This window comes from Canis lupus, chromosome 16 (assembly GCF_048164855.1).
Source record: "Canis lupus baileyi chromosome 16, mCanLup2.hap1, whole genome shotgun sequence".
Lineage (NCBI taxonomy): Eukaryota > Metazoa > Chordata > Mammalia > Carnivora > Canidae > Canis > Canis lupus.
Window position 1 is genome coordinate 25,027,521 of NC_132853.1, and position 17,353 is coordinate 25,044,873.

At 41.2% G+C, this 17,353-nt stretch overlaps 1 protein-coding gene and 1 long non-coding RNA gene across 5 annotated transcripts in view; one reads left to right on the forward strand and one right to left on the reverse strand.

The window, feature by feature from the left end:
• Nucleotides 1–16,596, reverse strand: part of USP32 (ubiquitin specific peptidase 32) — a 217,489-nt gene extending 200,893 nt beyond the window's left edge. For 2 of the 3 annotated variants that reach the window (XM_072779658.1, XM_072779657.1), the window contains exon 1: nucleotides 16,462–16,596. In XM_072779658.1, coding sequence (XP_072635759.1) covers nucleotides 16,462–16,555 — 94 coding nt within the window. In that variant the 5' untranslated portion in view covers nucleotides 16,556–16,596. Of the gene's footprint in view, nucleotides 1–6,311; nucleotides 6,551–16,461 lie in introns of those variants that run through there. The other variant, XM_072779659.1, reaches the window with a different exon arrangement.
• Nucleotides 6,848–10,042, forward strand: LOC140606385 (uncharacterized). 2 transcript variants are annotated; one of them, XR_012008713.1, is made up of 3 exons: nucleotides 6,848–6,981; nucleotides 7,237–9,713; nucleotides 9,750–10,042. It is a non-coding gene; the product is annotated as an uncharacterized lncRNA (long non-coding RNA). The 2 variants fall into 2 exon arrangements; XR_012008712.1 differs by lacking the exon at nucleotides 6,848–6,981 and having other exon boundaries at nucleotides 7,066–9,713.
• Nucleotides 16,597–17,353: the final 757 nt, after the last annotated feature.

A 17,353-nucleotide genomic window follows, 5' to 3' on the forward strand; every position in this document is an offset into this window, starting at 1 on the left:
AGGCACCCTTAGACTGGCTCAATTTAAACACATTTATCATCAAGCCCAAAAGGTAAAAGCAGAAGCATAAACAAGCCCTAAACAAAGAAGCCATGTTTTCTGGATACTATATGAATAGAACTCTCAGTTCCATTTTAAGTCTTCTAAGTACTTAGTACTTATCAGACCATCAACCTTTTTTTTTTTTTTTTTTTTTTAATTCATTCTTGAGAGACAGAAAGAGAGGCAGAGACACCGGCAGAGGGAGAAGCAGACTCCATGCAGGGAGCCCGACGCTGGACTCAATCCCGGGACTCCAGGATCCTCCCCTGGGCTGAAGGCAGTGCCAAACTGCTGAGCCACCCGGGCTGCCCCATCAACCATTTTTTAAATCAGAGAATAGGTGACATACATTATATTAGTTTTAGGTGACTTGACAATTACATACGTTACAAAATGGTCACCATGATTACTGTAGTTAACATCTGCCACTATACAAAGCTATTACAATATCGACTATATTCTCTATGCTGTACTTTCCATCCCCATGACTTAATTATTTTATAACTGGAGTTTGTACCTCTTAATCTCCTTCACCTATTTCACCCATTCCCCCACCTTTCTCCTCTCTGGCAACCACTAATTTGTTCTCTGTATTTATGAATCTATTGTTCTTTGTTGCTGTTGGTTTACTCACTTGTTTTTTAAGTTCTACACATAAATGAAATCATATGGTATTTGCCTTTCTCTGACTTGTTTCATTTAGCATAATACCCTCTAGCTCTATCTATGTTGTCCCAAATCAAAGCACCAACTTTTAATTCATAAATAAAATCTCTCCACCTCTGCAGCTTAACATCAAAGCTTCTAATCCAGCTCTCAGCATTAATCTCTAGTACTTCAAATCCAAAAATGGATTTCCTACAGTCACAGCAAGAATAATAATCACTTCTCTAACTTTTCCTGTGACCTACCATGCAATCAAATGCCTAAAATCTTCTCTTTCTCCTGAGAAAACATCTCACGATTGGTTGGTCACCACATTCCCAACTCTAGGTACTTACACATCTTTCTGGAAGGCAACCCTGAATGCTGTCACTGTGAAGTCTCTCTAACCAAGCACAAAGACAAACAATGAACAAGAAAAAACAAACAACAGCTGTCCAGTTTGGTAAATGGGGAGGCCATTAACCATCAAGTGATGTCACCTCATTCTGTTCATCCTCCCCAAATCCAGGGTTCATTGGTGTATTTATCTCTGCTTTGTCATGAACACTCCGTACGGAGTGTCAAACTGGAAATTATGAAGAACATCACCTGTGTGATTATTTAGGTGACTACATATAAGCAGACTAACTTAAAATTGCCCGATTTTTCTCTTTACGTATAATAACAGCTGGTTAGGTATACGTGTAAATGGCTTAACCAAAAACCTGCAATTTCACCCTAATGCAAGAAAGCTGACTGGTATATTTAATAAATTCAAACGAAGGCAAATAAGTGAGAATAGTGCATACCAGAAGGTACCAACTATGAAATTAAATTTTCATTTATACAACAATATATTATGCTAAACCAGCTAACCTCACATCATAGGCAGTGTAATATCAGTAAAATTTTAATATTAATACCTATGAAACTTGGTGAATAAAATTTTGGTTGGGGAGTCAAAACATTGACATATGAGGGCTGGTGGATAATAAGTGAAAAAAAAACTACTGGAATCTTCAACTATTACATACTTAATTATCCCACTAGCAAAGACAACGACCTTTTTTTTTTTTAAGATTTTTTAATTTTTCATTTATTCATGATAGGCATAGAGAGAGAGAGAGAGGCAAAGACACAGGCAGAGGGAGAAGCAGGCTCCATGCCGGGAGCCCTCGATCCCGGGACGCCAGGATCGCGCCCTGTGCCAAAGGCAGGCACCAAGCCGCTGAGCCACCCAGGGATCCCAAACACAACGACCTTTAAGTGATGATGAAATTAAGTTCTTTAACACAATTATTAAGCACATACTAAAAAATGAGTAGTGTTAGGCACTTTCAGGCCAATACACCAACACCCACTCTACATCCCTATAGCACTTCCTTCTATATATAGCACTGTGGCATTTACATACTATATGCTGATCATTTATAAACAATATATATATTACTTTTTGAAAATATTGTCCATTATCAAATATATAAATAATAGAACTTTAAAAAGAAGTTTTACTATTTTATTCCTACATCCCATGGATAGTCCTGAATACACCCTGAGGTATACACACTTCATTGGACTGCCCAGCTTATACCCCTCAATGACAGAGAGTAAGCCATCCTTGTTTCTTTGATGCCTAAGTCATAGGCAGCACTCAGTAAAAATTTGCTGGATGAATGAGCAAAGGAGCACTCAAAAACATTAAACCACAGCATAATTTCTGACATGCTATATTTCATCACCCAACTACTTATACTTAGTCTAATTTAAGTGCCAAATTTTTCTTAAAGGGATTAGAAGAAATTCACCCACTATATTTTATTAACACAGTTTAAAAGCTAAGGACAATTTCAATTCAGCCAATTCTTGGGGGGAAGAAAATAAAGCCTTATAATTCTGTTTCCAGAATGATGAAAAGGAGAGAAGAACTAAAGAACTGGAGGTTTTTAAGGTTTCTTGGAGTTCTGAAATACTCTAAACTGCAACTCATCTTTCATTCAATTTTTTTTTAATGCTATGTTCCAAGCATTTAGAATATATTTTTAGGAATACACAAGCCACAAACTTAGATGCAAGAGGAAGTGAAGTAAACAGATGAACATAGCTGCTAAAATTCTCAGGACCCATGAAGTACAGTAGACAAACTTGAGGAAATACATGCAATCTAAGCAAGGGCCAAGCCTTCAAGGAACAGCCTATTTCTGTTCATACAAGACATGACAGATATATACAGAGATACCAAAAATAAAAGCTACTGCTAATATGTCTACCTTAAAAAAAAAATTTTAAGGTATGCTTTCAGAAAACTTAATAGTTGTCTATTAATTATTTAATTAATCCCCATTAATATGGGGATCCCTGGGTGGCGCAGCAGTTTGGCTCCTGCCTTTGGCCCAGGGCGCAATCCTGGAGACCCAGGATCGAATCCCGCATCGGGCTCCCGGTGCATGGAGCCTGCTTCTCCCTCTGCCTGTGTCTCTGCCTCTCTCTCTCTCTCTCTCTCTGTGACTATCATAAATAAATAAAAATTTAAAAAAAAGAAAACTATTAATGTTTACATAACTGACATAGTCTAGCCAAAATGGCATACAATACCAATCTTCCTAATTTCTAGAGCTTCTGCAATGTAAATGAGAAGTCACCAGACTGCCCTTCACTTAGGACCAGTAAGCCTTATTTGTCATTAACAGAACACTCCATTTCCAAGGCTCCATTTTAGAAGATAAACTGCCCGGAATTCCATGTCTGTTTCCAGTAATATATGGTTGACTATTTTTTTTAATACTACCTAATTACGGTTGGGCATTATTTACTGCTTAATAATTTCAAATAAAGCCAAGGGGATAGGTATTTCAGTAGTTTATCAAGCTTTTTACTTGTATAGTGATTCACATAACCTACAATGTGTCCAATCCCCTCCCTATCCTCCACCCCCATTCACCTTACATTCACCTGGTAAGTCTTAATTACTTACCAGAGGTTTCAGTACCTACTTAGATTCTTCACATTTCCCTCAAATTTCCCAAACCATTTTTTAGCTCTATCATAAGCTTTATATAAATTCCTTCTATAGGGGATCCCTGGGTGGCTCAGCGGTTTGGCACCTGCCTGTGGCCCAGGGCACAATCCTGGAGTCCCGGGATCGAATTCCGCATCGGGCTCCCGGTATGGAGCCTGCTTCTCCCTCTGCCTGTGTCTCTGCCTCTCTCTCTCTATAATAAATAAATCTTTAAAAAAAAAAATCTTTCTATTATCTTAGTAAAAGAAATTCTATAGTTGGAGTCCCTAGGTAGCTCAGTCAGTTAAGCATCTGCCTTAGGCTGAGGTCATGATTACAGGTTCCTGGGATCAAGCCTGGAGAACACTGAGTCAGACTCCCTGATCACAGCTAAGTCAGCTTTGCTTCTCCCTTTCCCTCTGCCCCTCCCCCCTCTGGTGCTCACTCTCTCAAGAGAATAAAATCTTAAAAAACTAAAAATTCTATAAGCCACCCTGCATCTGGGTGGCTCAGTTAAGTGTCTGCCTTCAGCTTGGGTCATGACCCTAGGGTCCTGCTCAGCAGTAAGTCCCCTTCTCCTTCTTCCTCTGTCCCTCTCGCCTGTCCCCATCACGTGTGCACGCTCTCACAAAAAAGTAAAATCTTTAAAAATAAATAAAGTCTGATATTTACTACAGTAAACAGTAGGTTCAAAAAATTATCCACTTTTTTTAAAAAGCTCCTGGTTTATATCTAGAAATACTATTTATCAACAAGCTTCTCTCTTGCTTTTATTTTCCTCTGGGGTAAAACTGATAAAACATAAACTTATCCCAAGAATAGTTTAAAAAGGTTTTAACAAATATTTTTGCCACCTCTTCAAATATTCTTTTTAAAATTCAATTTAATAAATTGAGCAAAGACCTTCAATTAAAGCAGTTTAAAATGCACCAACTATTAATTTCATTTATATTTACAAAGGTGCTAACATCTTAGTTTGATACGAGAGTAAGCAAGGTAGTTTAATAAAAGTTAAATTTTAGAATTCCCTTAATGCCAGCTACATCACCCCCAAACTTAAGAAACTGAACATTTCTGAACCATGAAGCTGTAAACCAATCTGACTGATGTCCTCTTTCATGCCATGTAAGCCATTGCCTAATTGAGCCCAGACCTGTCAGGCTCGACAGCATCCCGGAAATGACTAGCCTACTAAAGCTGGAAACACATCAAGAATTTGGAATATTTCTCATATTGAGAAAAAAGTTCAAGTGATATTGTCCATAGGAACAATCATTACACTGTTCTGTAGAAAAAAAAAAAAAAAGATATAAAGAGCATATTTTTGTTATTCTGGTCAGGCCACAATGAATACACCTAAATTCTGTACCTATTTTCCGGTGATGTCCCTCTGAATTTATATTTTTTCCTACATATCAACAAGAGGTCACTTACTAAATCCTCATTTTGAATGCCTGTCTTTTAATCCAGTTTTTATTTTTATATCCTTAGCTACTGAAACTATCACCTGGAGCATGGCTGGTTTCTTGACTTACAAACCTGTTAACAATAATGCCAAGCATCCAACCTGCTTAAATGTTTCACTTCTTACAGAGAAGATCCATTAAATGTCCGAAAAGAAATACATACATACACACATACTCCAATCCCGTCATGAAAAATTAAGTCACATTCCGGCCATAAACTGCATGCAATAGGCACTTCCAGTTAGCGTGTGCTTTAGTGATCACGGACAGCAGTATCAGAGTAAGTGGTAGGGGGTTGGGGCTGTTAACACTGTGCATCAGAGCCAATAAGCAGCAGGCGAGGACTGGCAGCAGGGCCGGTCTCTAAAGGGAGCTATAACACAATATCAGAATGTTGGGTTTCCGAATATGCCATTTTACCGGGAGGAGGGGGCGAGAACTGGGGATCAAGTGCAATGTAAGGCTCTGGCCAACGTCTAAGGAGAGGAAATCTAAGACAAGGTCTTGTGGCAACACCAGCTGTCCAGTCTCATCTCACCTCCAATGCAACTTAATTTGAGGTCGTTCTTATCAAAGTCAGTCGCTCGAGGGGTGAGGCGGGTGGCAAGAGTGCACGATGACTGCCCCCCTAGAGGCTGGCAGAGGCCCTCGGAAAAGGCGGAGACTTCGCAATTGGAAGGGGCTGTCAGTAGCAGACAGAGAAGACGGCTGTGCAGCCGCCTCCCCTCTCCCTTCCTTGACCAAGGCTGCTGGGGACAAGCTTAGGATGTTGTCGGGGTTTATGGAGTGATAGGAGAAAATGGCAGTAAAGGATGAGGGAGGCTGGAAGGGCTGGTGCCACCCAAGAAAGGAGGGAGAGGAAGACCTCCCTGGACACATCCAGCATAACAACGCCACCAAAGAGCACGGGCATTTCCCAACCAGCGCCAGATACCCGTCTGTCTGGGAAAGCTGCTGCTCCCTCTCCCATACGGTCCCAATTCCCAAACACCGCTCCCACCCGACCCTTCTCCCCCAGTTACATTCCCCGTCGCTGGCCTCCTTTCCCATCCGCCTCTGGCGCCCCACGCCCTCAACCTCCCCTCCCCTTCCCCGGTCACCCACCCTCGGGGCAGCCCGTCGCTGGCCTCCCCCACAGCTCGCCCAGACCCCTCCCCCCTCACCTCTCCTCAGCGCCTCCTCGTAGCTGAGGAATCCGATCCGTGACTCCTTGGCGCCCATGCTCCCCTCATCCCCTCGGCCGGGGGTCGGAGCCTGATCTCGCCCCCACCCCCCTCCCGCCCACGACTCGGCGTCCCCGGGTGACGGTGTCGGCGTCCCCCAGCCCCCGCCTCCCCCAACACTAACAAGTGCGGCTTCTGCCCCGGCAGCTCCTCCCGGCCGCCGCCGCCGCCTCCATGCCGAATCACGTGACCCGCTCCCACCCCGCCCCCTTCCCCTCCCTCCTACTCCGCCCTTCTCCTCTCTCCTCCCTTCCCTTTCCTCCTCACGCCCTCTTCCCTCCCCCTCCCCCCTCCCGCCGGCCCCGCCGAGGGTCACCTGACCCGAGGCCGGGGATTGTTCCGGGTAATGGCCGCCAGGGGCCACACACTCCGCCCCGCCCCGCGCTCTCGGCGCGCAGGAGCGTAGGGGAGTGGCCGGATCCCGCGCGTAACGCATCATATCCCCGCTTCCCGCCAATCCGGAGCCGCAGGGCCCGGGAGCCTCCGCCCACCCGAGGGGGCGACTTCCGGAGCGTTAGGGGCTGAGTCTCCCGCCCACCCGTTCTGGCGTCTGATGGGCGGGGCCGGAGCGACCGGCGGTTGGTCTGTCCTTGGACAGGCCCCATCTTGGGTAGAATCTTAGGGAACCGGGGTGTGAGGGGTGCAGTGAGGACGGGGCGGGCTGGGGAGAAACTCCTATAACGTTATAGTAAGTTTTGGCTGGGAGGGAGTCGTGAAGGGAAAGAGCCTCTCAGGGATCTCCTGTGACGAAAGCGTTCTTAATCCTGGTGGGGAGATCCCTAAGGGAAATGAACCTCGTGGGAAGTTTGGGGTATCTTTTCACGTTATCCGTTTCCCCCCTGCACACCCACGTTGACTACTCTAGGTTTTGTTTCCTGTCCGCAAGCTCACCTCCCGGCCGTGAGCCTGCCTGTTGTGCAGAATCTCTGGAAGCTACTGTGCAAAAGGCGTAGCGACTCCCGAGAGTTGCTCCCCACCAGGGATGTGAGGCTTACAACGGAGAGATCCTTGCGTTTCAAAAAAAAAATTTTTTCTTACTGGGGTAAAATACCAACAGAATTTACCATTTTTAAAGTACCTCGTGATGGATTCATACAGTATGAATATATTCTTTTATGTCTGGCTAATTTGACTTAGCGCAATGTCCTCTGGGTTTGTCTCTGTTTTATGTGTCAGAATCCCCCAGATTTACTATGTGACCCAAGATTCCACTTGTACCAAAAGGATTGGATGCAGGGACATATTTATGCAGGGCATTTATAGACCATTATTCACAGCAGCCAAAATGTTGAAATAACCCAAATGTCCATCAATGGACAGATGAATAGATGTGGTATAGTTGACCCTTGAGCACAGATTTTAACTGGATGGGTCCTCTTGTATGTGAATTCTCTTCCATAAATACAGTATTGTAAAAAAAAAAAAATACAGTATTGTACTGTAAATGTATTTTCCTTATGGTTTTCTTAGCATTTTCTTTTCTCTAGCTTATTTTAAGAATACAGTATACCTATAGCACGCAATATCTGTGTTAACTGTTACTGGCAAGGTTCTGGTTAATCAACAGTAGGCTATTAGTAAAGGTTTGGGGGGAGTTACACAAGGATTTTTGCCTACACAAGACGGTTGGTGAGTGTATATATGTACACAGACACACATATATGTGCATAGGTGTCTGTGTGTAGGTACACAGTTGACTCCAATTCCTCGCCTTTTAAGGTTATTCAATTTGTTTTTGTTAGTCTTCACCCTCAAAGTCACAATGTAAAGTTTTTGGATAAGGAAATAACTTTCAAAAATAACCATTTGGATGACATTAGATGGGAGGTGCCAGTTAGGTAATTCAGAGCTAGCAAAAGGATTTTAGTTCCTAAAACCAACAGATTAGAATATGCCCCGATCGAGAAAGAAGGCAATACTCTTGTTTTCTCCACTCACCTTTCCTGGCAGACCAGATTAGCAGCGTGGCATTAGTCACTGTGCTGCCCTTTCCAGTTCACCATGAGGCAGTTAATTTTAAGACCTCAGATTAGTTTCATTACTAAAAGGTCATGAATGAAGGGGTTGGGAATGTACTCCAAAGCCTTTAATTTCCAGATCATTAGTTTGGTATAGACAGAAGTCTCCAGACAAAACAACTCTGTCATCTGCAGTTAGATTATCATAATTAATGGGAAGTGAATCTTAAGGGCTCAGCTGAAGGGGAAAAGACCCCCTAAGAGATCGACTGCAGCATACCTAAGTATTACTACTGTCCCAAATAATACCTAAAAGGAACCTTGGTGTACAAAAGATAAGCCTGGGTGATTATCTACCCATTTGATTTACAGAGGAATTGGAGGCAGATTGTTTTAACTCTTTGTAGTACCTGGCCCGCTTAAAAGATAGGACTAAGGGGTGCCTGGGTGGCTCAGTGATTGAGCATCTACCTCTGTCTCAAGTAGTGATCCTGAGGTCCTGGGTTCAAGTCCTGCATCAGGTTTCCCCCTGCCTATGTCTAGGAAGCCTACTTCTCCCTCTGCTTATGTCTATGTCTCTCATGAGTAAATAAATCTTAAAAAAAAAAAAAAAGGTTGGACTAAGAGTTGGACTTAATCTATGGCATGATAGTAAATTATTATAAAATATTCAGGAAAGAATAGATTATAAACTTTATAATGAAAGATTTACAGCAGTAGTAACACACAACTTTTAAAATTTCCTCCATGGTTTCAGGCATGCCTTCCCATAGGGCCATAAAAATTTTCATACCAATCACAGAGTTTACCATGGATTAAACACTTCTCAAAATTGTGAATTGAAATAGCAAGCTAGGAAATAGTATTTCTCCTTTGTCTGAGTTAAATTAAGCATATTATTGAAGGCAGTGAAGCAGACAGTTATGCCTGATGGGAATTTTAAGTGTTAAACTGGGATTAAAACCTGCCTTTTGGTTTGTATTACACAGTATCAGGCAGTCAAATGTTAAATATCCCTCTATAACTTAAAATTGACACAGTACTTAAGTTTGATGATGTAGAAAATCTAAAGTCTGCTTATGCTGAAAGGAATTCTATTAATCATTTAGTTTGTTCACTTTCATTGTATTTCACTTAATCTATTGAAGAGTTGGCCAGCCACCTGACATTAAGCATTAGGTTGCACTTGGGGAACCATTGTTTTAACTATAATTACATGCCTGTGAAAGACTTGTCCATATGAAAATTTAAAGCATGGGAGATTGCCATGTAATTTCTACTTCCAGTTGAGCAACCTAAATGACAATGTTCCTCAGTTTGTACTCCCAAAGAAATAACATAGGAGTAGGATAGAGTCATTTTAGGACTTGCTAAAGAAGCTTAGGTAAAAAAAAAAAAAAAAAAAGAAGAAGAAGCTTAGGTCATAGGCAGGGAGGTCAATACAATAAAGAAGCTATGCAACACCACCTAATTTATGTATAACTTGACTGCCACAAAATGGGGCCAACAGTGTATGAAACATGACTATACGGTAAGAAAATTGTTTTTTTCCCCCAGTATTATATACTTCTTGCCTTGTAATGACACAATATGAGGATGTGGTTACTGTGTTGTATTTTTTAAATACATGTATTTTAGAGTAAATGAAAATATAACTTTACTATTTTATTTTTAATGAAAATAGTATATATTCTATGTTTTTTTTTGTTTTTTTTTTAAAAGGGGGATCCCTGGGTGGCGCAGCGGTTTGGCACCTGCCTTTGGCCCAGGGCGCGATCCTGGAGACCTGGGATCGAATCCCACATCGGGCTCCCGGTGCATGGAGCCTGCTTCTCCCTCTGCCTGTGTCTCTGCCTCTCTCTCTCTCTCTCTGTGACTATCATAAAATAAAATAATAATAATAATAAAAATAAAAATAAATAAAAAATTAAAATTAAAAAAAAAAGATTTTCCAAAAGTAAAAAAAAAGCATATATAAAGTAAAAGGTCACACTTTCTATTTCACCCTGTCTCATTCCCTGGAGATGTATATCATTCCAATTTTCTGTAACTATACCCACTACACACCTTTTATTTCATAGTCTGATCTGCAATTTCTTTTTCACTCAAATTGCTTTTCATATCCATTTATAGATCTACCTTATTCTTTTTAACATAATGTGCCAATTTTGTGTATTTAATGTATAAGTAACCAATCACCAGTTGATGAACATTAGATTGCTTCAAGGATTTCAATATTACAAACATTGTTGCAATTAACATCCTAACACATATATCATCTTCACAAATGTGAGTGTATCTGTAGATGGAATTTTCAGAAGCTGAATTGCAGAGTTTAAGAGTATGTATCTTTTAAGTATTAATAGTAGATGTTGCCAAATTGTTAGCCTAAAGATTTGGACCAACTTACATTCTAATCAAGAGTATCTGAGAGAGCCAATTTCCTCTCACCTTCCTAACATTATATCAATTTTTTAAAGATTTTATTTATCTGAGAGAGAGAAAGGGAAGAAGAGGGAACATGAGCAGGGACTGGGGCAGAAGAAGAAGCAGGGAGCCCAACAACTAAAGGCTCGATCCCAGGCCCTGAGGATCATGACCTGAGCAGAAGGCAGACGCTTAACTTAACTGAGCCACCCAGGCACCCCACATTAATATCTTTTTAAACTGATCTTTGTCATTACGCTCTACCTATCACAAATCCTACCAACACAGAACTGAATCCCTGGTTTTCTAGACAAAAATTCATTTTCATTTTAAACCTGGACAAAATATTTTAGGAATGACTAAAGAGGGGATCCCTCGGTGGCTCAGTGGTTTAGCGTCTGCCTTTGGCCCAGGGTGTGGTCCTAGAGTCCCCGGGGATCGAGTCCCACATCGGGCTCCCTGCATGGAACTTGTTTCTCCCTCTACCTGTGTCTCTGCCTCTCTCTCTCTCCCTGTGTCTCTCATGAATAAATAAATAAAATGTTTTTTAAAAAATGACCAAAGAAATTTTATTCTCTCAGCTGCATTTAAAGATATTTCTCAGGTGCCTGGGTGGCTCAGATGGTTCAGCGTTCTCAGCTGCCTGAGTTGTGGGGCTTCCTGCTCAGATGGGGAGCCTGTTTCTCCTTCCCCCCCCCCACCCCCCCCCACCCCCGTTCCTGTGCTTTCTCTCTCAAATAAATAAATCTTTAACAAAATAAATAGGGATCCCTGGGTGGCGCGGCGGTTTGGCGCCTGCCTTTGGCCCAGGGCGCGATCCTGGAGACCCGGGATCAAATCCCACATCGGGCTCCCGGTGCATGGAGCCTGCTTCTCCCTCTGCCTGTGTCTCTGCCTCTCTCTCTCTCTCTCTCTGTGTGACTATCATAAATAAAAATTAAAAAAAAAAATCTTTAAAAAAATAAATAAAGATGCTTCTCGTTTCTGTTTATCATTACTTAAAAGGTGCCTAAAATTGGCAAAATTTCAACAGCGCCCATTCCCTAAGAGCTTCTGACTCACAAGATACATAAGCTAAAACTAAGAATGGCAAAGAAGTAACACATTCAAAGTGAGGGCCTTTAACTTAGATCTACTTCAGAAAATCTTTTTTTGTCTTACCACAATCCAAGCTTGGCAAACCATTTCTACTACATTGAACCTATGAGTAAACGTTCACTCTTTTATAATACTCCAAATTGCCCTCCTCCACCCCAACTGCAATGAAGTTGTATTTATGTCTCTTTGAGATTAATAGTTTACAAAGGTTAGGGAATGGGTATTGTGGACAGTTTCACAGTAGTTGTTGTTGTTAGCTCCTGAAAAATCAAGCAGCTTCTCTTTTGTCCTCATCTGATCTTATTCCTTCTAATATGGCAACTGCATTTTACTCTTAGGCCAGTCTTTTCCATCAAAATAGAAACTCCAAGTTTAAGAAGAAGTACATTAATTGAATTCTAATCAGCAGTCAAAACACAGAATAATACAGAATCCGGGTCTGAACAGATAAGCTGTGCCTTACTTCAGTTTCTAGAGTATAAATAGCTTTATCAAGTCATCTGAAGTCCAGCTAATATGCTTTGTTAGATGTTTGAGAAATGCCAACTCTAGCTGTATACCTTAGACCTTGATTTCTTTGTCTAGTAGATGAGGATTTAAATTCAATCAGGCTTTTTCCAGTTCTTAAATCCTATTATCTTATTATCTCTTGAAATGTACATTCTCTTGCCAGCTCAAATCTTTTTATTTTTAGGTTCAGGCTGAGTTTTTTTCTCACCTGGCTATTAATAAATGCTTCTATTCTGTTTTCCACCCTTTACTGAACTAGCAGTTTGCTATTTGTCTAATTGTCCTCCCTTTCTTCACTCCAGGCTTCCATTTGATTAATATTATTTTGATGGGAGGAGCTATGCATGTGTGAGAACAGGGGTTATATGGGAAACCTCTGTACTTTCTGCTCAATTTTACTGTGAACCTAAAACTGCTCAAAAAATATGTGTTAATCAAAAATTCTGATACAGAGAGGTACCTGCCCACATGTAGGTATTTAATAGCTAGTAATTGTGGTATAATTCAAAAACTCTGACATTCACAGTGGGAGTGATGATAGGGTAAATCATTAGTCTTCAAAGCAGTTAGTAGGTGAAGCTAGATATGCAGTATGTGAGTTGTGATCAAGATTTAGATAAAATTTTTTGCTTGGTTGGTCCTGATGCAACAGTTAAGATTTTTAAAAATCCCAATATTTTCCTCCAAAAGGATTTGAAAGCTATAAAATAGTATTTGGCCAAAAGTTTTTCGGCAATTATATTCACCTACTGGCATACAAGGGGTGGGGGCGGAATCAAATCTGGGTTTCTTTGAAAAAGGAAGGAAATTCATATAAAAACAGAGGAAGTTGAGAAGTTTCTCACTCATGTCTATCTAACATCTTCTCACTGCCCTGTATTTGGTATAAATGTTGCAAATAATTCATTTTAAAATTTAATCATTTTCTGTGTGCAAGGGACTGTGCTAAACCCTAAGGTATACAAAAAGGATTCTTTTTAAAGCTCTAGGAAGTACTATGATCAAGACAAATATAGTATATTATAGGAACTGAAAATAGGGAGAGTCCAAAATAAAGGAATGGGGGAGGGAGGGAAGCCTTGGGGGATGGGAGTCTCGAAGACAAAGTAAGAAATCAGCCATTCATTCACTCTTTCAACAAGTGCAAAGTGCCTAATATATAGCAGGCATTGTCCTAGGTACTGAAGATATGGAATTAAACAAAGAAAAAATCCTGGTCAGGGATGCCTGGGTGGCTCAGTAATTGAGCATCTGCCTTTCGGGGCAGGGCCTGATCCCAGAGTCTGGGATCGTGTCCCACATTGGGCTCCTTGTGGGGAGCCTGATTCTTGCTCTGCCTGTGTCTCTGCCTCTCTCACTGTCTGTCTCTTGTGAATAAGTAAATAAAATCTTTAAAAAAGAAAGAAAGGAAGAAAAAATCCTGGTCTTATTAAACTTACATTTTAGTGGAAAAAGAAAGACAAAATAAGTAAAATAACGGTAAGTGCATTGGTAACAAGTTCTGTGGAGAAAAACTTCAGAGAAAGGAGATAGGAAGTGTTGCTATTTAAATAGCATGAAGATGAAGGTTGCTATTTAAAATAGAATAGTCAGAGAGGAGCCAAAAGGTGATATTTAAGCCAAAATCTAAAGGAGACAAGGGAGTAAACCTTGTGGATATCCTAGGCAACGAGGCAAGAGCATCCTGGCAGGTATAAGGATCAGTAAGGAGCAAGTGTGACTGAACACTGAGGGGAAATGCTTAGAGGCACATCCTCCAGGAAGACTTTGGCTTTTACTATTTAGAAAATGGGATGCCATTGTGGGATTTTGCATAGAGAAGAGATCTGTCATACACTTTAAATGGATCTCTCTGATATGTTGAAAATGAACTAGAGTGAGAAAAGAGATGAAAGGGTAGAGACAGGGGTGTCTGGCTGGCTCAGCTGGAAGAGCATATGACTCCTGATCTCCAGGTTGTGAGTTTGAGCCCCACATTGAGCAACATGGATTTTACTTAAAAAGAAAAAAGAAAGGAAGGAAGGAAGGAAGGAAGGAAGGAAGGAAGGAAGGAAGGAAGGAAGGAAGGAAGGAAGGGTAAAGATGGGGAGACCAGTTAGGCTACTGCAGATTTCCAGGCAGGGAGGGTTAAGGGGTGAGAAGTTGAGTCCAAGATAATATTTGGAAGGTAGAGCCAACAGGATTTATTGATAGACTGAATCGGAATGTGTCATAGAATAACCACTTCCAAGTTGGTGGCTTAAGTAACTTGGAGACTAGAGTTGCTATTCACTGAGATATAGAAGATAATAGGAGGGGCAGGTTTGTGGGGCAAGTTCAGGAGCTCAGCTTTAGAACTTTTACTTTTGAAATGCCTATTAGACATCCAAGCAAAGATGTTGAATAGAGAGTTAAATATTTGTCTGAAGTGAGAAATGGTTCTGGCTGGAGATATAAATTGAGGAGTATTAGAGATTCATGATATTAGAAGTCATGAGACTGGATGAGATCTCCAAGGTAACTGGGGCTTCCAACATTAAAAGTTCAGAAGTGGGAAATAGCAAAAAAGACTGAGAAGGTGAAACCAGTAAGGTAGGAAAGCAAAGAAGAGTGCAGAGTGAGAGGTGCCTGGGTAAGTCAGTCAGTTGAGTGGCCAACTCTTGGTTTCGGTCGTGATCTCAGGGTCAGGATTTCAGGGACCTGGGACTGAGTGCCACTTTGGGCCAGCATGATCCTTCTCCTCTCCCTCTGCCCATCCCCCTCTAAAACAAATAAAACTTAAAAAAAAAAAAAAAAAAGAGGAACGAGCATTCTAGGAAAGAAAAAAAGTGTGAATAAAGGAACAGAGTAGAACTCAAAAGATAAACAGCTCTGCCTCATCAGAAATGCCCTTTATATGAACAAAAAGCTAGCTACTAACACAAATGAAAAATCAAAATGCATGATTAACTAGCAAGATAATAATTTTCACTTCTTTTTTTAAAATATTTTATTCATTTATTCATAAGAGACCCAGAGAGAAAGAGGGCAGAGACCCATGCAGAGGGAGAAGCTGGCTCCTCACAGGAAGCCTGAAGTGGGACTCAATCCCGGGTGTCCCGGGTCTGCAGGGTCACAACCTGGGCCGAAGGCGGCGCTAAACCGCTGAACCACTGGGCTGCCCAAAAATTCTCACTTCTAACACTTGGTGAGAATTATAAGAATTTGAGGAATGGTTTCAGGTAGATTTTAAGAGCTTGGTTGTTTTGCATCAGATTACTATTCTGTTATGATCTCTTTGATCTCTCAATAGACAATACTTGTCAGGAGGTTCTGGGGACAATAGGCACCCTTAAAATTTGTTCTAAAAGAATGAATTGAATTAGGTTAAAGTATGATAATTAATAGTTGAAGTTAGATTTCTACCTGTGCATGAACTTCAGGCTGGATGTCACTCAAGAGAGATTGTTTTTAGGCCCACATATTTTTGTGTACTTTAGTAATACTGACATCCTAATTAATTAATGCCAAAGTTTGAGGGAGTACCCAATAGATACTAAGATTGTCCCCAGAAATTCCACAGGAAAAGGGTTCAATTTCCCCCACTCAGAAAAATTCTCTTCATTAGTAGCTCAGACCACATCCAGACTCACGGGCAACCTTTCCAAAAAAACAGTGCTAAATTAGCCCAAATCTTCTAGTTTCTGTGGATATGGAACAAAAACAAAGGTGGGCAGGCTTAAATTCTAATTATAGGTCGCTGTGTGCATTTATTAACTGCACCCAATTTTTCATTATGCAAACATTAATATAAGGATTTTCTCCATCTTCAATACACCATCCCTCATTGATCTCAAACTTTTACATTATTCTGAAGGACTTAGAGCACTAAGTGTAATTACATGCTGGTACATACATATTTGTTTCTACATGTGAGTGTACCTGTCATTGCATGTGTTTCTGATTTTTATTGCTGCACAAGAAATTACTCCCAAAACTTAGTGGCATAGAACATATCTTGCTTATGAATCTGCCATTTGGGCAAGATTCAGCAAAGATAGTTAACCTCTGCTCCATCCAGTCAACAGCAACAGCTTGAAAGCTAGGGAGTGGAATCCTCTGAAGGCTCACTCACTCACATGCTTGACAATTGGTGCCTGTTGTTGGCTGAGACCTCAGCTGGAACTGTGGGCTGAAACAACTACACATGTAATGTGCTTCCTCTTCCTTCATAACACTGTGGCTAGGTTCCCAAGGTGTGCAGTGTCTGCATACATTCATGGAGTCGGGGGAGGGAGTAATCAGCTTAAGCTGTGTCACCTTTTATGACCCAGCGTTGATGTAACACAATGTGATTTCTGCTGCACTCTAGACATTGATGTGGTCACAAAGTTCTGCCTAGACTCAAGGGAATGGCTGTGCCACAGCCTGCCACCGGTCACAAGGACTTATATTTCTCTTGTATGCAATATACATTCACCCCCTTCTCCCAAATCTGCATTATGATATCAGGTTCAAGCCTGGACTGTAGGATCTCATCACTAAGATCTGATCCAGGTGTGAATGAGGCTCTTTGGGTGTGTTTCATCAAATATAGTATCTCTCTCTCTCTAAGATTTTATTTTTTTAAGTAATCTACACCCAACGTGGGGCTCAAACTCACAAACCTGAGATCAAGAGTCTCATGCTCCACCAGCTGAGCCAGCCAGGCACCATCAAATAGAGTATCTCTTGACTTGAATACTTGTTCCTTAGTAAATATACACCAGGGTTACTTAGGGGGAAGGGACCATGATGTATGAAACTTACATTTTTTTTTTGAAACTTACTTAAAAAAATTTATTCATTTATCTGACAGACAGAGAGAGGGAGCACACAAGCAGGGAGGAGAAACAGACTCCCCTCAGACCAGAGAGCCTGACAAGGGGTTTGATCCCAGGACCCTGGAATCATGATGTGAGCCAAAGGCAGACGCTTACCTTACTAAGCTACTCAGGCACCCCTGAAACTTACTTTTAAATGGTTCAGGTA